The 22377-nt window shown below is 34.6% G+C and overlaps 1 protein-coding gene across 2 annotated transcripts in view; it reads right to left on the bottom strand.

The window, feature by feature from the left end:
- Positions 1 to 22377, bottom strand: part of ADK (adenosine kinase) — a 561731-nt gene that overhangs the window by 304738 nt on the left and 234616 nt on the right. For both annotated transcript variants that reach the window (XM_012460167.2, XM_012460168.2), the window contains exons 5-6: positions 13264 to 13436; positions 8724 to 8832 (exon numbers count right to left, since the gene is read on the bottom strand). In XM_012460167.2, the coding sequence (XP_012315590.1) occupies positions 8724 to 8832; positions 13264 to 13436 (282 nt within the window). The remainder of the gene's footprint in view (positions 1 to 8723; positions 8833 to 13263; positions 13437 to 22377) is intronic.

The raw sequence follows: 22377 nt of genomic DNA, 5'->3' as shown, positions 1-22377 counted from the left end.
CTGGCCAACATGGTGAAACCCCATCTCTACTAAAAAAAACCACAAAACTCAGCCAGGTGTGGTGGTGGGTCCCTGTAATCTCAGCTACTGGGTAGGCTGATACAGAAGAATCGCTCAAACCCAGAGATGGAGGTTGCAGTGAGCCGAGATTGTGTCATTGAACTCCAGCCTAAGCGACAGACAGAGACTCTGTCTCAAGGGAAAAAAAAACAAAAAACAGAAAAATATTCAAATTCAAATTAGAAAATTAGGCAACTTAGAGGGGGTGAAAAAAGCAAGTTACCTGAAAAAGGGAAAAGCCAAAATCAACCTAGAGATTTATACTTCCAACCAGTATGAAGGATTAGGGAGTAGATTTATACTCCCATCTTAAACAACTAACAAAGAATAAAATATATGAAAACACTATTTCCAGGCATTGGATAATAATCAAAGAAGGGGCACAATAAGGTAAGTGCTACAATTACTCAAACTTATACCTTGAATAGAGTTCCCAGGCTGTAGAGCAGTAAGGAAGAACCTAAATAGAGTCAAGTAGTTTCCGTTCAGGAAGGCCAAGCTGGCTACCACATGTCAGGGCAGAGTACTGGAGAGGAGAGAGCTGCTTGGAGAAGAAAGAGGTGGAAAGTGAGAACTCAAGATATGCAAGGGATTCCTCCAGAGTCTTCAGCACGTATGTATGAGGAAACAACCAATACCCAGGTAATAATTAGAAAAAAAAGTGATAGAATTAATAGACATGGACATTAAAACAATTGTTATAACAACATTCCATAAGCACAGGACAACATAAGCATACTATGTAGAGACATGGTATGAGTAAGAGAGGTCCAAATCAAAGTTCAAGAGATTAAAACTATAATGTCAGAGATAAAAAAGTCAACTGGATAAGATTAATGGCAGATTAAACATTGTAGAAGAAATAATTAATAAACTTCATAGTAAGAGAAATTATTCAAGGTCAGATATGGTGGCTCATGCCTGTAATCCCAGCACTTTGGGAGGTTGAAGGAGGCAGATTGCTTGAGCTCAGGACTTTGAGACAGCCTGAGCTACACAGCAAAACCCTGCGTCTACAAAAAACACAAAAATTAGTCAGGCATGGTGGTGCACTCCTATAGTTCCAGCTACTTGGGAGGCTGAGGGTGGCGGTTGCAGTGAGCCAATGTTGCACCACTGTACTCCAGTTTGGGTGACAGAATGAGAACAAGAAAGAAAGGAAAGAAAGGAAGGACAGAAAGGAAGGGAGGGAGGGAGGGAGGGGAAAAGAAAAAAAAAGGGGAGAGATTAATTATTCAAAATGAAGAACAGACAGAAAAACAAAAATATTGAAAACAGAATCACTAAGACATGGGTCAAATACAAGTGACTTAATAATAATATTATTATTTGTAATTGGAGTCCCAAAGGTAGATGGAGGTGGAAAGAGAAAAATTATTATAAAATAATTTCAAAGTGAATGAAATTATAACAAACCCCAACCACACAAAATATAAAACTATGCCAAGGTACATCATAATAAAATTGCTTAAAACTAGTGATAAACAGAAAATCTTAAAATCAGTTAGAGGAGGTTAAAAGATATATTAGGTAAGACGGAGCAATGATAAGAATAGCAGCAGGCTTTCTTTCAAAAACAATGCAAAGCAGAAGACAGTAGAGGAACAGAAACTATATTTACTCCCTATTGTGAAACAATAGCAAAACTGGAACACAATGGTAGAAACAATGGTTTTTAATTCACTGGACATCAAGAAGAAAAAATACTGATCTCTGAGAGATTGGAAACAATGGAGGTGAGCCATATGACTACAGCAGTTTATTTCAAGAGTTTCCAGAATATGGTATAAGGAGGAGAACTGCAGTAGATTCCAGTGAGTTGAAGAAACAGAACTGAAAGTCTGAGAGTTTCAGAGCAGTTAGAGTTGAAGGGCCACAATATCAGAGAACAGAAAGATTTACAAAGAAACCTGAAAATCTCCAGAGGGTCTTTTCTTAAAGATTTACCAGGTCAATACCTGGGAAAGAAACATCCAAAAGTATTAAGAGGGAAAAAAAAATAGAGGGAACAGTACCTGAGACACACATACATTTGTTTTCAAGACCTAGAGCAGAAAAACTCATCAAAGTCTCCAATGTTTTTGGCACCAGAGACCGGTTTTGTGGGAGACAATTTTTCCATGGACAGGGGTAAGGGGTATGGTTTCAGGTTGAAACTGTTGCACCTCAGATCATCAGGCATTAGTTAGATTCTCATAAGAAGCATGCAACCTAGATCCCTCACTTGTGCAGTTCAAAATAGGCCTTGCACTCTTATGAGAATCCATTGCTGATCTGACAGGAGGTGGAGCTCAAGTGGTCATGCTTGCTGTCCGGCCACTCACCTCCTGCTGTGTGGCCTGGTTCCTAACAGGAACTGGTACGGTTGCAGTAACAGGGATTGGAGACCCCTTAGTACTCTATGCCATGGAGTAATAACAAAAGTCTTGCCCCAGTAGAAGAGAATAGTTTTATTTATTTGATGAGATGAATGACAGTTCAGGTATTACAGAAGAAAAGATTAGTGAACTAAAAGGCACAGCAAAGGAAGTAACCAAAATAAAACATAGAGAAAAAGATAAAATAAAAAGAAGAGTATCAGTGAGCTATGAGACAACTTCAAGAGGCCTGAAAGGGTCAGAAAACTAATTTGAAGATACATAATGGCTGCAAATACTCCAAACATAATAAAAACTAAAAATCCATAGCTCTAAGTTAAACAAAACCCAAGCACAAGAAACATGAAGAATATACTAAGGCCTATTATAACCAAACTGATCAAAACCAGTAATTTTCTGTGCATTTTTTATAGGAACAGGGTCTCACTATGTTGCCTCAGCTAATCTTGATCTCCAGGCCTCAAAAGCCATCCTCCCATCTTGACCGCCCAAAGCACTGGGATTACAGGTGTGAGCCACTGCACCTGGCCTCATACAGAAAATCTGAAAAGCAGCAAAATATAGGTGGTGGGGGACATGAAATATTGAAGAACAAAAGAACATCAGATTTCTAATCAAGAACCATGCAAGTAAGAAGTCAATGGGGTAACATTTTTCATGTACTGAAAAACTGTCAAACTAGAAGTATATATCTGGCACAAATGTCTTTCAAAAATGAGGGTGAAATAAAGATGTTTTCAAACATACAAAAGCTGAAAGAATTTATTACCAACAGATCCAAATACGGGAGATATTAAAGAATGCCCTTTAGGCAGAAGGAAAATGATACCAGATAGAAATTTGATTCTAACAAAAAGGAATGAAGATAACTAGAAACGGTAATCACATGAGTAAAAATATGCTTTATTTTCTTATTAAGTCTTAAAAAAAGATATCTGACAATTTAAACAAAAATAGTAGCAATATTATGATGTTTATAATATATATGTAGAAGTAAAATGTATGTGTTGTAAGTTGTGAGAATTATATATTAACAAAGCTGATTTTAAAAAAACAATTAAAAAAAAAGTCAGGTACAGTGGTACACACCAATAGTCCCAGCACCTCAGGAGGCTGAGGTGGGAGTATCACTTGATCCCACTGTGGTTGAGGCTGCAGTGAACCGTGACTGTGCCACTGCACTCCAGCCTAGGCCACAGAGTGAGATGCTGTCTCAAAGAAAAAAAAAAGTTGAAAAAAAAATTTAAGGCCAGGCACAATGGCTCATGCCTCTAATCCTAGCACTTTGGGAGGCCAAGGTGGGTGGATCACTTGAGGTCAGGAGTTTGAGACCAGCCTGGCCAGCATAGAGAAACTCATCTCTACTAAAAACAAACAAAACAAACCACCACACACACACACACCCCCCACAAAAAATTAGCAGGGTATAGTGGCATGTGCCTGTAGTCCCAGCTCCTTGGGAGGCTGAGGCATGAGAATCGCTTGTACTTAAGGGGTGGAGGTTGCAATGTGCAGAGACTGCACCACTGCACTCCAGTCTGGTGACAGAGTGAGACTCGATCTCAAAAAAAAAAAAAATTAAAATGTTATAGTTATAGCATAAAGGTTAGGAGAGGCAAATGGAAGTACATCATTATAAGGTTCTTTAATAATATATGTGAAAGCAAACTGTGATGAAAGATGTGCACTATAAATCCTAATGCAATCATTAAAGTAAGACAAAAAGAGAGAGATTAAGCCAGCAAAGAAGATAAAAACACAAGATTAACCCAAAAGAGAGCGGGAAAGAGAAAAGAGAATGTTGAACACATGAGACAAATAGAAAACAAATACCAAGATTATAAAATCAAACCTAACTATACTGATAATTGGAATGGTATAAACATTCCAATTAAAAGGGAGACACTGTCAGATTGGACAAAAAATAAGACTCAACTATGTTGTCTATAAGAAATGCACTTTAAAAAATAAAGACATAAATAGATTAGAAGTGAAAGAGAGGAAAAGGATGTAACATGGTATCAATAATCAAAAGAAAGTTGGATTGACTATATTAATATCAGACAGTAAATTTCAGAGTAAAGTATATTAGCAGGGATACATATTTCATAATGAAAAACAGGCCAAATAATGAACCTTGCAACTTATGCACCTGACAACAGATTTTCAACATAAGTGAAAACTAATAGAATATGAGAGATAAATACACCAATTCATTATTATGAGAGAAAGATCTCTGGAAAGTCCTCATATCTAGAAATTAAATAATAGACATCTAAGTATCCCATGATTCAAAGAAGTAGTTAAAAGAGAAACTACAAAGTACTTCAAAGTGAATGAAAATGACAACATGACATATCAAGATATATGTGATGCAGCCAAATTAATCCTTAGAAATGTATACACTAAGCACGCACCTTTAGTAGAAAAAAAAGTGATGAATCAATGAATTACTCTTCTCCCTTAAGAAAAAAACTAAAAGAATAAGGAGAGGTAGTGGGAGGCAGAATAAGGAGAATAACAACAACAAATGAACCCCAAAAAAAGAAAAAATAATAATAATAATAAAGACCAGATAAAAATCAACCTGAGCTTAGATTTCCCAGAAAAAGTATAAGAAGTCAATGAAGCAATAACTACAAAGTATTTTGTTGTGAAAAATATTACACCAAACGAGCTGTCATTTATGTAAAAGCAATAGGAGGTAAATAAAAGCTAAAGAAAGGCAGCATTTTAAGTCCTTCTTGTAAAAAAAAAAAAAGTTTAATGATAAAATGCAGCCAATCAAGGGATAATCAAAATTAACAATAAAGGAATGGGAAAACTGTGATAAAGCAATTGATGATAAGCATTTAACTTATTTAAATATAGAATTAAGACTACAAGAGTTATAGCTACAGAATAAAATGAAAATGTTTAAACACTGAAACTATCAAAAAAAAAGTAAAAATGTAACTACCAAAATTCAAGATGAAACATAGTGCTAATTTTCATTTCACCTAGCCTTTATGCTATCATTGTCACATTTCAATTTTTTTACATTTTTCATAGCAGATTAATATACCTTAAAAAGGAAATACAGGCCAGATGCAGTGGCTCACACCTGTAGCCCCAGCTACTTGGGAGGGTGAAGTAGGAGGACCACCTGAGCCCAGAATTTCAAGGCTGCAGTGACATGTGATCATACTACCACATCCCAGCCTGGGAAATAGAGCAAGACCTTATCTACAAAAAAATCAAAAGTAAAAATAAAAATTAAGAATATATAAGAAAGAAATACATAGGGTAGAAAAATTAATGGCTCAAATTTACTGTTCTTTTTCATAAGCCTTTCCTGAATATCACAGTCTTACAGGTATAATTTAAGAAATATTATTTTTCCTTTTGCTAATTTTTTATTTTTTTTTTTAGAGACAGGATCCTGCTCTGTCACCTAGGCTGGAGTACAGTGGCACAATTATAGCTCCATGTAACTTCTAACTCCTGGGCTCAACTAATCCTCCTGCCTCAGCCTCCCAAGTAGCTAGATCTACAGGTGAGTGCCACTATACGTACCTAATTTTAAAAAAAAATTTTTTTGGCACAGATGGAGTCTCACTATGTTGCCCAAGCTGTACTCCATCTCCTGGCCAAAAGCAATCCACTAGCTTTGGCCTCCCAAAGCACTGGGACTACAGGCATAAACCACCACACCTGGCCAAGAAATACTATTTCTCAAGTGAGAAAAAACAGATATATCACAATCTGATTCTAAGGTGAAGAGAACCTGAGACTTAAGTTTTCAAAAACATAATTAGCTAGTCACCATAACCAGTAGTGCCTAATTACCTAAGAATCTGAGAAGTTTGTTTAAACATGGAAAAACTGACTTTATGTGGCATAAAATGAGACATTTGTTATGAAAGATTAAAAAAATAAAATTTAAAAGATCTCGACACTTTATTTAAACCAAGAGAGGATACTGGTGTATCCATATTCAATTTCAGCTTTTTAATCAGGAAGGTTTCCAGTATGAAATTACTCAATGAATTATATGGTGAAGAAAATAAAGAAGGTTTGGAATTTTCTTAATGTTCATGAAATAATGCTAGTGTAGAGAACAGTGTGAAGAAGCAGAGCTGAATATGTAGATCTAGTTTAGCTTATGTGATGCAGACAGATGTTTTAGTTATGGAAATTTGTTGGATAGATAAACCGAGTTGCTTCCTTAGATCAAAAACATTTTACAATTAAAGAGCTCCCAGAAGTTTAACTTCTTAAACCTCATTATTTTATGATGATAACGTAAGGAGACTGCTGACCTCGTAGAACCTGAAAGTATAGGGCAGCCCACTTAATTTGTGGTTTGAGCATATGCTAAGCAAAAACTAGACTAGACTACATCTCATTTCTGAATGCTCCTGAAATCAAAAACAATTACAGATTTGTAAAACCTGCAGTGTCTTTGTGGAAATAACATTATATTTTAAAAGAAAGTTCACAGATTTCAATGAATAAGAATTATATTCTTAATAAGTAAATATTTGTTGAATATTCACCAAAAATATACAGCATCCCAGGTATCCAATGAGTCTAATATTTTCAGAACTATTTTGGAATAAGCCAAGCTATGAGAAGAGCATAGATTTACCTGGCAATGTAAAAGATCATTCTTTTTAAAAATGGCTGAAAAAGAAGCTATGAGCTAACATCTGTATCAGAGATATCAACTGAAATCCATTTTGTTATTTCTTCTGGCTGAATATACCACCCAAATATCAAAAATAATCCCATTTGCCTTATTAATTTAACCAAAACTGATCACCTTATGCCTTACAAAATTGTACATAAGTATAAATATTTAATACAACTATAAAACTTCACCCAAATTTGGCTAGATGCAATATAATGCATAAATGCTAAAACTATGAGTTGTCTGCAAGTTGAATCTATACTTTCATAAAAGTTCCATTCACCCAAAGTTGGCTAGACGTGTTACACTGTATAATCATTACAACTATGAATTGTTTGCAAGTTGGCTCACAATTCAAGATTGAATGACTATATATTGAAACACAGAAGACCATAATTGTCAAGTTAAATACACTTTTTCATCAGAATATACTGTCTTATTTCATAGTCAATGAATATACATATGCCAAATTCTAAACATATGCTTTTGAAAATCAGACTGTCAAGTGTAAGATGGTTTGAAATAGTACATAAATCTCCCCTGAAGTATCAGACTACAAAAAATACATTACCAAAATTTGAAAAATGGGACAAAAATGAGCCCATTTTGAGAAATAAAATGAAATGGCAATAAGAAAGGGGGAAAAATATTTAACTATTGAAATGTTTTTCTCGCATACTGGCAGAAAAGATAGCATGACTTTCCATTATATAATCTTCTCAATGTAAAGGTATCCAGAAGAATCAATAACAATGTTGTAAAGCCTGAGCAGTGCACATAAACATGCGGTAGGAGACATTAACATTAAACTGAAAGAAATAATTATATTTTCAATAAACATGTTCCTACTGGATAATCAATTTTTTACACATCTTACCAGCTGTTTCACACAGCTCAGGTAGTGAAATGGCAGCAGCTGTTATACCAAAACCACATATTACATGCACAGGAGATGCTTTTAATTTTTCACAGATATCTACTTATTTGTAAGCAGCCACACTTAACACATATTAAACAAAAACAAGGTAATCATGGGGTGATTAATTCAGAAGAATTTTTAGTATAGTCCTATTTTAGAAATAAATTCTTAACCAATTATTTTTATGTCAGAAGACTTAATAATTCAAATTACACACTACCCTTATTCCCAGATTTAAAAGATTTGTCACAATCAATGTTTTTGAAATATTAAATTAAGAGGTGTCATGGTAATTACTACGGAATAAATAGCAATTAAGTTTTTTAGGCAAATCAGCTCTAACTGTTTGCAGTGAATATTTATCCTACTGTAAATTTGTAGAATTGTAGAATTACTTTAAAATATATATTTGGAAACTAATTTAATACAAAATTTATTACTTGGTTGGGAAGCATCTATGCATAATATATCCAAAATAGACAAGATATGAAGATAAATAATACAAATTATGTTACCCACTGAATGATAATTATTTCTGTTCTATATTCACAATAGTGAATCTAACATATGCTTTGACATAGGTAAATAATTTGCAGGGTAAAAAAAAGATGACTATTTTAAAATATGTATCAGCCAACAACTATAATCCGTCATGTAAATATGTATCAGAAATTTGAATTAGCCAAGTACTTACAGCTATATAACAAACTCTTGCTTTTTCTACCAACATCCAGTTTTTCTCCAGATCAAGATGTTTTTCCTTTTTATAACAATTGGCAGCAGCAAGATTAGCTACAAGAGACCTAAAACAATCAAAGAAAAAGCAAATAATATTATAGCCAAACTTGGCATATATTTCTATAGATAATTACCAATATTTTTTTGTAAATTTTAAAATTCATATTTTAATTAATTCTTCAAAATTGATGGTATTGATTTTTAAATAAATATAAATATTAATTTGTTTTGAGAACTTTCTGAGGCATCTATGTTAATTTTTGTTCTAAGCAACACCTGGTATTTTGAGAAACTGGCATAAAGTTGCCTTTTGATAGTAAAATAGGATCTACTTTTTACACTTTAATAGTTCACAATGTAGTTAAGAAATAAAGCTACTAACTCATTATATAAATCTGTGCAACTAAAAACATTTTTATAGAAAAATATAAAAATAAATATCAACATACTATAGCTGTCTATTTAAGGCTTTAAAAGCCAAGTATGGAATTAATTTCACAAAGATACTTATAAATGTAGACCATATTAACTAAGAGGAATTAATTTGTAAACCATTACATTTTAAGGACTGAAATCAATTAGAATTGTTTTCTATAGTTGAAAAGTCCCTTGACTGGTCCAGTTTTAGAACTGGAATATCTAAACAGGATGTTGCATTTAAAATCTTGCTATGAGTTGAGTGCAGTGGCTCAAAGCTGAAATCTCAGCTCTTTGAGAGGCCAAGGTGGGAGGATTGCTTGACGCCAGGAGTTTGGGGTCAGCCTGGATAACACAGCCAGAACCCATCCTACAAAATTTTTAAAAATTAGCTGGGGCAGTGGTGCACACTTGTAGTCCTAGAATTCAGGAGGCTGTGGTGGGAAGATTGTTTGAGTCCAGGAATTTCAGGCTGCAATCATGCCACTGCATTCCAGGCTATGTAACAAGGCAAAACCTCATCTCCAAAAAAAATGAATAAAAAATAAAATCCTGCTACAAGTTTAGGTTATTTAATTAAAAAGAAATACAATAATTATTTACATTATAAACAAATTAATAAAAATACTTTCCTTCCTCATACTGCTCTAGAATTTACAAAATTAGTTGCCAATTTTTCTTTTTCTAATTAAATGGTAACAGTTACAGCTTACAAAAAAAAAATCATATCATTTGAGACTTTGGTAATATGTTCGATTACACTGTTAAAAAAAAAAAAAAAAAAAAAAAAACTCGATTCTCTTCCAAAACGTATTTCCACTCATCTATCTGCCAATTTACTACTGAAGGATACATCTGTTTATGCTCAAGCAAATGAAGGAAAGAAAGAGTAATATACATCAACATATTCATGTGCAAAATAGCTACGTTACAGACTTAAGAAAATTTAGATTTAATTTATAAAAATATTTTAGTAATTATGACTTTAGGAAAATTATGACAAAATGGTTGCTAAATAAAAGCAAACACTTCTGGTACCAGATACTAAACTCTATTTTGATAATGAAACTACTTTTTGATGGGAAACTACACAGTTTCTCCAAAAGAAAAATGTAAGTATTCTTTTTTCTTTTTTGAGACAGTTGTTTTTGTTGCCCAGGCTAGAGAGCAATGGCTCGGTCTCAACTCACTTCAACCTCTACCTCCCAGGTTCAAGCAATTCTCTTGTCTCAGCATCCCAAGTTGCTGGGATTACGAGTGCTCACCACAACGCCAGGCTAATTTGTTTTTTGTATTTGTAATAGAGGTGGGGTTTCGCCATGTTGGCCAGGCTGGTCTTGAACTCCTGGCTTCAAATGATCCACCCATCTCAGCCTCCTAAAGTGCTGGGATTACAGGCATGAGCCACTGCGCCCGACTAGAAAAATGTAAGTATTCTTTTATCCCAATGTATTTGATTCTGACTTTGAAGAGGAAGAATCTGGATCAAGAAAGATACTGCATTACCCAAACACTTTTATTTCGGAAATTTTTTGTTTTGTTTTTTGTTTTAGAGACAGGGGCTCACTCTGTTGCCCAGACTGGAGTGCAGTGAGTGGTACGACCCCAGCTCACTGCAGCCTTGACCTCCTGGGCTCAAGCAATCCTTCCACCTCAGCCTCCCAAGCAGCTGGGACCACAGGTGCACACCACCATCCCCAGCTAATTTTTGCATTTTTTGTAGAGATGGAGTTTCACCATGTTGCTCGGGGTTGGTCTTAAACTCCTGAACTCAAGCAATCAGCCTACTTTGGTCTCCTAAAGGGTTGGGATTATGAGGTGTGACCACCATGGCCAGCCAATTTCTGAGTTTTTGCTAGTGGCAGCAAAGGTTACCAGTCCTATCCAAAACAACTGATCCAACTCTATTAGGTTCTAGAACTTAGATAATGATTTAGATACTGAAGATTTCTCCCCAGTATTTGGTTCCCATATCATCTAAACAATATAATCACTATAACCATAAAATTAGTATAAAAGTTAAGTCTTTGACATCTAGAAGATCTAACATTATCATAACTTTTTTTTATTTTTTTGAGACAGAATCTTGCTCTGTTGCCCAGGTTGGAGTGCAGTGGCCTGATCTCGGCTCACTGCACCCTCGCCTCCTGGGTTCAAGCAATTCTCCTGCCTTAGCCTCCAGAGTATCTGGGATTACAGATGCATGCCTGGCTAAGTTTTGTATTTTTAGTAGAGACAGGGTTTTGCCATGTTGGCCAGGCTGTTCTCAAACTCCTGACCCTCAGGTGATCCACCCAACTCGGCCTCCCAAAGTGCTGGGATTACAGGCATGAGCCACCACACCTGGCCATAACTGTTCTTTAAGACAGCCATTTAGCATACCAAAACAATTTAGTAATTTTACTGTAGCCTAAATGGTTGTCAGAAGAAAATTTGACCTACTTCTCACTAATGGGAAAGCTTTCCACCTGCAGATTAAAGCTGGTCTTGAGAAAATTAAGGACAAAGGTCTAAACAAGCATGTTTCAACATTTTTTAGTTGTTTTGCTTTTTTTTTCCTCCCTGAATCGCATATTTCAATGTTTGAACACTGGGTGGTTTTATTTATTGAAACTTTAAAATCATAAAATTCTCCTGTACATTAAAAAAAATCAAAGGTCTAAAAATGGCTTTCATACCCTAATAATTTTTAATATTATATTTTAGTTATTTAGTAAATACTATGCTTATTGATCCTCAGGATCCAGAATAGTCCATTCCTTAATATACCTCTGCTAGAGGTCAAGTAGTGAACAATAAAGCAAGTAAACAGAAGAAATGGAGCAAGGTGGTGGTGGAGAGGAGGAAGAATGCAGAGGAGGATGAAAAGGGAAAAAAAGAAGGAAAGGAAAAGATGGGAAAAGGAGACAGGGAATGAAGGAGGACAGACTAAATATTTCTAACTGTAAGTAATGCAAAATTTCTAGTGAATCACTATCTAAAAAGAGGTAATCTTTGATGATTCCAACAACATAATAGCTAGGGCAGATAATTTCTTTTTTCGCTTGCAAAGGGAAAAAACTCTGTGCTGATACGGTTATAATGTTAGCAATGCAAGAATACACTGAAGGAGGATCTCCATGTGGGTACAAAAGAACAAACAACCAATACATGTAGAGCCCTGAGAGAGATATTTCAAGTTCATATAAAGAATAATTTTCTAATAAGTAAGGGTATATAGAAATATACTTCGTTGTTTAGTTAGTGATATATTACCAATGACTGAGTTTACTTAATATGAATAAATTACTATTTGCCAGAAATGGTTTAGATGACCTAAGTCATAAGAAACTGAATGTAATGTTGTATTTTATATAAGTAAAATACATGGCTGGGTGCAGTGGCTCACACCTGTAATCCCAGCACTTTGGCAGGCAGAGGCAGGCGGATCACGAGATTGAGACCATCCTGGCCAACATGGTGAAACCTCCATCTCTACTAAAAATACAAAAATTAGCTGAGCATTGTGGTGCACACCTGTAGTCCCAGCTACTCAGGAGGCTGAGGCAGAAGAATCACTTGAACCCAGGAGGTGGAAGTTGTATTGAGCCGAGAAGACACCACTGCACTTCAGCCTGATGACAGAGGGAGACTCTGGGCAACAGAGCGAAGCTCTGTCTTAAAAAAAAAAACCAAAACAACCCCCCCACACACACACACTTACAGACACACACACACACTCTCTCTAATATTCCAACTTCAAGATATACTGAAAAGAACATTGTTTCTAATTCAAGTTTGGCAACAAACTAGCTACAAGGCATTCAGCAAGATACTTGCCTTTTCTGATTCTAATTATAAAAAGTAAAGACTGGACTAAATAATCACAAACTTTTATTCCATTATGCCTGTTGAATTCAACTGCATGTTTAACAAACGTAAATTTAAAAACAACAAAGGAAAACTGATATAAGGAAGAAATATTTATCAAACATTAAAAGGAATTATAAAGTCAAAATTCCAAATTCACATTGGAATTCAGATTTTACCAGTGTTTAAATAGCCAATTAGTATAGTGCTTCCCTTGGAATTACACTGACCTGTTGCCACCAGTGATGCATGCAGCACATGTTCCCGTTGGCTGCTCATTCTGCTCGTAGTAATGAGCATCCACATGGGCTTCAGCAGCTTTTCTCTTCAGAATCTCCCCAAATTTATCTATCCCAATGCATCCAAAAAATGTTGCTGCTTTGTGTGGCTGTTGAATCATCCACTGTCAAACAGGAACATAAATAATTTAATGGGTCAAAAAAATGGTACACATTGTTCAATATTCTGCCATGGATAGTGATGTGAAAGGAATGCTTTATGAGAAACTGTGGCTGTTATGAAAGGAATATCAATTCTATACTACCACTTATGATAAAAGAAAAAAACTTTATATAACAACCATGTAATATCTTATACTGCTTTAAGGAGAGAAATAAAGTACAGAGAGTAGTTGAGAATCAGCAGCTAAAATCATACAGACCTTAAGACAAATGTGGGCTTGATATAAGAAAATAATAGTGGGTTCCAATATAAGCAATCAAGCATTGTCACAAAAAGAGCTGAATCCATCTTGATTGAAGACTATCTGGATTCAAATCCTGCTTTTGCCACTTACTAGTTGCATGAGCTAGAGCATGTCACTTAACATTTCTCATTTCACTCATGTTTAAAGTGGATATATAATTACAAATACATCTCATAAGATCACTGAGGATTAACTGAAATGATGTAAATTAATGTACATGCAATGTTGAGCATGGTACTCAGCACATAGTAAACAACATATATTAGCTGTGGCTGTTATTATGATTGTCATACTTATTGTAGTAATTCATACATAAATTAAGCTAAAACATGCTTGTATCTAGTAAATTATTTAAAAAATTCAGAGATAGTGTTACAATTCTAATTACAAATATCTCATTTTTTCTTGAAGTAATTACTATAAATTTTAATGTCAATGGATTTCTTTTAAGATGCATACATTTCACAGCTTTGAACTTTTTACCTTTCATAATTATCTCAAATCCCTGAGGGTTTTAATACTCTATGGTGATTCTGAAGCTAACACCTATTTAGTTTCAAACACTTAGAGGTAGCAAAATAACCTACAAATAATCTACATACAAATCAAAAGACATCAAAATAGATTTTGATAAAATCTATTGTCAAATATTTGGAATATAAAAGAAATACATGTATATTTAAGAGGTAAAAAGATGAGGAGAAAAAAAAGTAACAAAGACAAAACTGTAGAAATGAGATATAATAACAGCCTGATAACCAGCAATCTCACTTCTAGGGATTTATTCTGAAGAGATTCATTCACAATATAAAACAGAACACGTATAAGTATTGAGATGTTATTTGTAATGGCAAAATGTTGGAAACAAACCAGAAGTCCATCCGTAGAAGATCAGTTGATTATGATATATCTACACAATGGAATATTCAAAAACCCCAATAAAACAACACAAAACAAGGAAAAGCTCTATGGAACATTCCATCTATATAAAGTAATTTCCAGGATATTTTGTTAAGTTTTAAAAAATCAAGTCTCAAAGGTACAAAGGCTTTGTTTAAAAGAGAATAAAACAATAACATATATTATTTTCAAGTATAGGGGCACAGCTTCAGGACACTGGATTTAGCAATGATTTCATAAATATGGCAACAAAAGCACAGGCAACAAAAGCAAAAATAGATAAATGTGACTACATCAAACTTTCCTTCTGCATAGCAAAGGAGGTAATCAACAGAATGAAAAGGCAACTTATTTTCAAACCCTATATTCAATGAAAGGTTAATATCTAGAATACATAACAAACTTCTAAATGAACAATAAAAATACAAATAATGTGATCTTAAAATGGGCAAAGGACTTGAATAGACATTTCTCCAAAAATGATATGTAAATGGCCAATAATCACATGAAAAGATGTTCAACATCATTAATCATCAGGGAAATGAAAATCAAAACCACAAAGAGATATCACTTCACATGATCTGGATGGTCACTATTGAAAACATAGAAAATAAGAAGTGCTGGCAAATGTGGAGAAGTGAATGAACCCTTGTGCAGTGTTGGTGGAAATGTAACATGGTGCAGCCACTATGAAAAACAGTATGGAGGTCCCGAAATTAAATTAACATATAGTCAAATAACCTCATTTCTGGGTATACAGTCAAAAGAAATCAAAGCAGGATCTCAAAGAGATATTTGCATGTCCATTCATTGCAGCATTCGTAATAGCCAAGAGGTTAAAGCAACCTAGATGTCCATCAACAAAGGATAAAGAAACAAAAGAAGGAAATCCTGTCACATGCTACAACATAGATGAACATCAAGCACTTGCTAAGTGAAATAAGGTCTGTCACAAAAAGACACATATTGTATGATTCCATTCATAGAAAGTATCTGAAATAGTCAAAATCATAGAAACATAAAGTAGAAAGTTGGTTATCAAGGACTTGAGGGAGGGAAGTTGAAGAATTAGTTTAGCTGGGTATAGAGTGTCAACACTGCAAGAAGAAAAAGTTCTAGAGATTGGCTGTGTAACAACATGCATATACTAAATGGTACATTTAAAAATGGATAAGATGGTAAAGTTAATGTTATGGTTTTTACTACATAAAAAAAGAATATATATATTCTTGCCTCAAACTCCTGGGTTGAAGAGATCCTTCCAGCTCAGTCTTCTGAGTAGCTAGGACTACAAGTGCAAGCCACTGCACCCAGCCATATATATTCTTTTAGTATAGATACTATACTATATACATACATAAAATATATATCTTTTGTGTTTGCTAATTTTGTAAAAAGAAACACAGAAAGAATGAACTAGAAATGAAAAATGCTTTTCTCTGAGAGTGAGTGGGAAAGGAGTAGAGGAATAGGAATAGAAGAGTTCTCTGATACAGCATAACATACAAATTTGACTTCTGAAACATGTTAAAATTTTGCATTTTCAAGTAATAAAATTTAATTTGAATTTCAAATTCCATTAGAAGAAAAACAAATTATTGAGTTGAATATAACAGAAATGAAAAATCAAGGAAGGTATCAAATTGTAACATAAGCACATAGAAAATATAATGCAAATAATTTTTCAATATGTTCTTATGACAATACAGTCTTCATGGGATATAGTATAAGCAACAAAAACAACAGAAAAATCAAACTTTATTTAGTAGGTTTATTGTTGGTTATATTATTGGTGAAGCTATTTCGTGTGTATTGTAGGACAGAGTAAATGAATATTAAGTTGATGCTAGGTCTGCTGAATAGGATAAGGAAAATACAAACATAGAATGAGGCAAGAGAAGCAGGTTCTAAGCAAGAAATATGAGGGATGCTATCTTAACCATTATCAATTAGCATTATCAATAAAGCCATAAACCTTATGATGTGATGCAAGGGGAAATAACACAATGTTGCTTATGTAATATTATTGCCTAAAATCATGCGAATAAGTCTACAATGTGGCACATTTTACAAGCAACTGAATTGGATTCTTAAAAGAAGGAAATGCCTTGATCAAAAAGGTGGGAGCAAAGGATATTAAAGAAATAGGACTATACATGTAATGTGTGATTCTTATTGGATCCTGGACCGAGGATAAAATTAAACAGCTATCAAGGACACTATCAGAATAATTGCTACATCTGGAATCTTGATCATACATAGGAAAACAGTATCAATGCTTAATTTCTTGAATAAGGAATAAATACTTCAGAATTCTTCCTTAGGAAAATATAGGCACATATATTTATCTAAAGAGAGAACACAAATGTGTTGAAATGTTAACAATTGGTGGATCATTGTGAAGGGTATAGAGAAATTCAGTTTACTATTCTGAAAGTTAGGAATATTTCAAAATTAAAAGATGAGACAAAGACACTGTAGCTAAATAATTCCTTTAAACAATAGTGAAAGTATAAATTTAACAGCAGAGAATTTCTATGTGTTATTCTATAATTTACTTTTATTTATCTATAAGGCACAATTAAATGATCAACCATGTCTGCTATATGTAGCAAAATAAACAAAACCCAGAGCCAACAGCAACTTTTACTATGATGACTTAAATAATTTGTCATCGAAATAACAGGAAACTTTTTTCAGTGAAAATAAAGTCATTATTATGTAACTTAGCCTAGTTATAATCAGAGAGTCTATATATTAAAACTACAGTCTGAAATAAGGGCTATATCAACTCACTCTCAGGCTTAAACGTGATTTACAACCTACTCCATAATCAAGATTTAAATGAATTAAAACATTTCCATTACAAATAAACATTATTTGAACGTGCAAGGCAAAAATTGATAAATAGCAGAAATATTCAGCAGTTTTGTTAGCCTTTTACTATTGAATATTTCAACGTGGGAAACTGCCCGATATTCTATTTCTGATATTCAGATACTGAAAAAATGTGAGAACTTTGAATTTGATCAGCAATTTCCACTCAAAAATCAACCTAAAACCAGAATTTAACAAGCCTAAAAATTGAGTGTTTTTTACAGTCTAAAAAAAAAAGAAGCCATGTTAAGTGCTTCAAACCACTTAATAATCTAGGTGAGTAAAAATGTTATAATTGAGAATGAAATAGATTTTTAAAAATTAATTTAGAAAAATTTAACAAGCAATTTGCCAAGATTTCTATTAAAATTTTAGTACATCTGTAAGCATCTCAAACACAATGCTTCACCAACATCTAACTAATCTATTCCGTACCATTTTGATATTCAATCAACAAACATTTAATGCATGTCTGCCAGGGACTAAAAAGATAAAAATGATGATGTTCCTCATACAAAGTCACAACAACTGCATTTTCAGATTCTCCAGGAAGGAGATTCAACCTTGCTTACAACCTCTAATTATGCTCTTTCTTTCAGCTAAAATAAATTGCCCACCCTCCCTTGGTTTACATATATAGACAGTAACCTTAAAAACTTTAACTTCTGCCTTGGCCATGAATGAGTACCAGGGTCTAGAGTTATCATTGTGCTGTAAACTAGAAAACGGAAAAGAAATACCTATAGAATTTTCAGACATTGAATAGCAGGCATTGTAGGACTATGATCTCTGATAGCAAAGAAACAAGGTGTGTCCTGGTATCATGCAGGCTCTCTGCCAGAAGGCAAGTTCCACATCATAGAGAGGAAAAAGCCTGGCATTCTCACTGAAATGAGGGGACAAAGATTAAGTGTTCAAGGACAGCCAGGAGACTAGAAATTCTGAGAAAGATTTTCAGAGAAGAATAAGCTGAAATGTATATAGTAAACCTTGAGGCTATGGCTGGATACTAACCTGTGCATGCATAAGGAATATATATAAAATCATAAGAAATCTACATAAATGCTCTAGAATTAAACATAAGTTAATCAAGGTCTCAGACCTTAAGATCAATATATAAAAATCTAATGTATTTCTATAAATTATTAAGGAAGAGTTGAAAATTAAAATTAAGAAAACAATACTTATAATACCACCAAAATTGAAATATGCAGAAACACATTTAGCCAAAACTATGCAAGACATATACACAAAACACTACAAAAGACTGCTGAGGAAAATAAACAACTTATATAAACAAAGAGCTATACTATATGCATGGAATTAAAAACTCAATATTCTTAAGACATCAGTTCTCCCCAAATTGATTCATAAGTTCAATGCAATCTTAACCAAAATCTCAATGGGTTTTTGAGGATATCAAAAAGTTAATTCTATAGTCAATATTAAAGGAAAAAAAAACTAGAATAGCTTAAAGGCTAGGAGTTATGTGGGTGTGAGAAAAACTAACACTGTTAAACCTCAATTTCTTCAAATATAAAATGTGGATGACATAACTTTTGATCCTTTAAGGATGTTGTAAGAATTAGAAATTGACTAACAGGACATGTAGTTTAGTACAGTACAGGGTACCTATTATCATATTTGTATCACTTTTATACTAAGGAGGAAAGGGTTCTCGTTATAATTTAAGTAGCTATACCTATCTGGAGGAATAGGAAAACCACAGACATTATTGGTAACTTCAAATAAATACTTCAATTAGTTTAATTCAACTTAAACAGCAATAGAAAAAGCAGAATATGACTAGAAAATACCCATGAGAGAGATTAATTGTAGTGGAGGGGATCAGGAAAGGCCTCCAAAGACAGGTAACAGTATCAACTGGTCTTTGAAGGATGGGTATGATCTTCCAAATGGTTACAAACTAGGAAAAAAAAAAAAAAAAAAAAGTCATAGAGCATATAGTACATGCCTCCTTTCCTCTATTAGAAATTTTATCATGGTGCCACTAGAATGAAAGAAATTCCATTTATTAAATAATTCGTTTCAGCGAAAAGTGTTCATTTCCCAACAATTTGCTACCTGTTGAGCACTGCAAAATTCTCAAACCTTGGAATCAGACTGATAAACATCACCCTCATTTGTTTCACATTGATTTTGGGGGAGTATTTGCTTTTTATCACAGAGACTGTCAAAGATCCAGTTTTGCAGAGCATAATGCCACAAAAAGGAATGTAGTAATCTAATGTTAAAACTGAAATATCTGGAGCTAGTGGTTCATGCTGTTTCTGATAGATATCACTGTGTTTCCCTTGAAATTCTGAAATACCCTGAAGACTCTCTGTGGGTTTGTTACAGCACGCCAAGAGGACTTAGTGCATAGACTTGTAAACAAGAACATAGTATTAACAAAAACAATGAAAAAGAGAGACAAAAGACTATTAGAGTGTACTGACAGAGCAACTATGTGGGAGGGAAGAGACTAATGAGAAAGGTAGATATAGGCAAGATCATTAAATACCACTACAAGAAATTTAGGTAGCGTTCTGAGAGTAGAAGGGAATACATGAAGGTTTTTGAGCAAAGAGTAAGATGACAGGAGATGACGCTTCATTAAGATAAGAAAGCAGAAGGAAAAAATTACAACTGAATTAAGTAATGCCTAAATAAATGACATATTAAACTTCATAACAAGAGTCTTCAACAACGTATGGAAAGATTTCTATTAATATTAACTTTACCTTCAAGGCAGATTTCCTTTTTATTACCTAAATGCAACATTTAGGTAGGACAACATAACTGACAATGATGCCCAAGAGCCAGTCACTTCTGAGATAATGCCATATGCTTTAATTCAATTCATAATAGAATGATGAAGAATGACACCTAGATACCAAAAGAGTTAGAATAAAGCCAAAGACATGAAATTTTATACAGAAAACTCAATGAGCCATCTCAGAAACACTGTAAAGCACAACTAAAAGAAATTAAACATCAGCTGTGCAGGGTGGCTCACACCTGTAATCCCAGCACTTTGGGAGGCCGAAGTGGGTGGATCACAAGGTCAGGTGTTCGAGACCAGCCTGGCCAATATGGTGAAACTCTGTCTCTACTAAAAATACAAAAATTAGCCGGGTGTGGTGGCATGTGCCTGTAGTCCCAGCTGCTCAGGAGGCTGAGGCAGGAGAACGCTTGAACCCTGGATGTGGAGGCTGCTGCTAGTGCCACTGTACTCTAGCCTGGGTGACAGGGCGAGACTCCATCTCAAAAAAAAAAAAAAAGAGAGAGAGAGAAATAGAATGTCAAAACTGAGAAATAGCAACAAGCAGACTACAAAGGATGATGAGGAAGTCAAAACTGAAAGAGATTGATTAGAAAAGTAGCATATATCAAATAACTTACAGGATCGATTCTCAGATGACTGCAATACCACCAAGTAAGACAGGGTAAAACACAAGATTTTCATAAATATTAAGAATCGATTCTCACTGAATAACTAATATGTTATGCTTCTTTCCTTAAAAAACTGCTCCATTGCCCCTACTGGCAAGCATCCTATTAATAAATATCAATTTCTAATAATCCTATTCTTTCCCCTAAATAGTTCTATTGTTATTTTTGTTAGTAAATACCTGTTAACATCTTTTTCTCAGAACAGATTTTGGGAAAATTAGGCCTGGTAGAAAAAATACACTTTAGACTCAGATATGTAAGTTCAACCAGTCATGTGATGGTAAACAAGCTACTCTTTCAGAGATTATGTTTCTTGCAGAATTATTATTAGGATTGAATAAGATAATGAAAGCAAAGTGCGCAAGGCAGTGCCTATTACAGAGTCCAGATGATGATGACAACAGTACCCTGAGACTATGATAAAATGAAAAATTTTTAGTGTATATTCATTCAATTCATTCCATCAATATTTTTTGATCACCTATTTGTTGGACATTATTATAATTAATAACTGATAAAGAAGTTTTCTTTATCTCTTATGTAGGCTTCTTTCCTTCTCCCCATCCCTTAGAGTTTCTCAGGCCTGGATTCCCAGCTTACTTATAATTCTTACCCTATATACTTTCTCTGGATACGTGTAAGGCTGGTTGCCTTGCCGGGAGCATGGACACACACCCCCGCCACCGCCCAGTCGGGAGCTCGGACGCTCCCCCCTCCCTCGCCGGGAGCTCAGACGCACCCCCCTCCCCTCGCTGGGAGCTCGCGCACACACACCCTTCCCTCGCTGGGAGCTCAGACACACACCCCCCCCCCACCGGAGCTCAGAAAAAAAGCCCCGCCAGGACCTACCTGATACCATTTTGTCCCATCCGGGCCCCACTCCCCACTATTTTGTCCCATCCGGGCCCCACTCACCTTGGGCACAACCAATCAAACACCTCCACTCCCTATAAAACCCCACGTCTGAGAGGAGTCCGCGTCACTTCTCCGGCCCATCCCGTCGGATCGCAGAACCTTGTCCGGGAGCCTGAATAAAACCCTTAGCATTGAATCTTCTTGTGCTGGCCTCAGTTTCTTCCGTTTTAAGCTCGGCAAGAACAAACCTTACAATATGATCTAATCTACTCCATGGTTTCAATTATCATCTATCTGCTGAGACCTCCCCCATTTTTAGCTTAGACTTGTCTTCAAATGACTGATCTGAATATCTAAATATCTACTCAACCCTATTTTGCCTATTAAATTGACACATTTTTACTCCTGCCTCTATTAGCAACACTTTAGTACAGGCCACCATCTACTCTCAATTAGACTACTATGAAAGTCTCTTTCAAAAAAATTTATTAAAATATCTCCATATACCATAAATTTTGCCACTTTAAAATGTACAATTCAGTTGTTTCCT

This window comes from Aotus nancymaae, unplaced genomic scaffold (genome assembly GCF_030222135.1).
Source record: "Aotus nancymaae isolate 86718 unplaced genomic scaffold, 86718_ANA_hifiasm-v0.15.2.pri h1tg000010l, whole genome shotgun sequence".
Classification (NCBI taxonomy): domain Eukaryota; kingdom Metazoa; phylum Chordata; class Mammalia; order Primates; family Aotidae; genus Aotus; species Aotus nancymaae.
This window is presented reverse-complemented; position numbering and strand designations above follow the sequence as displayed.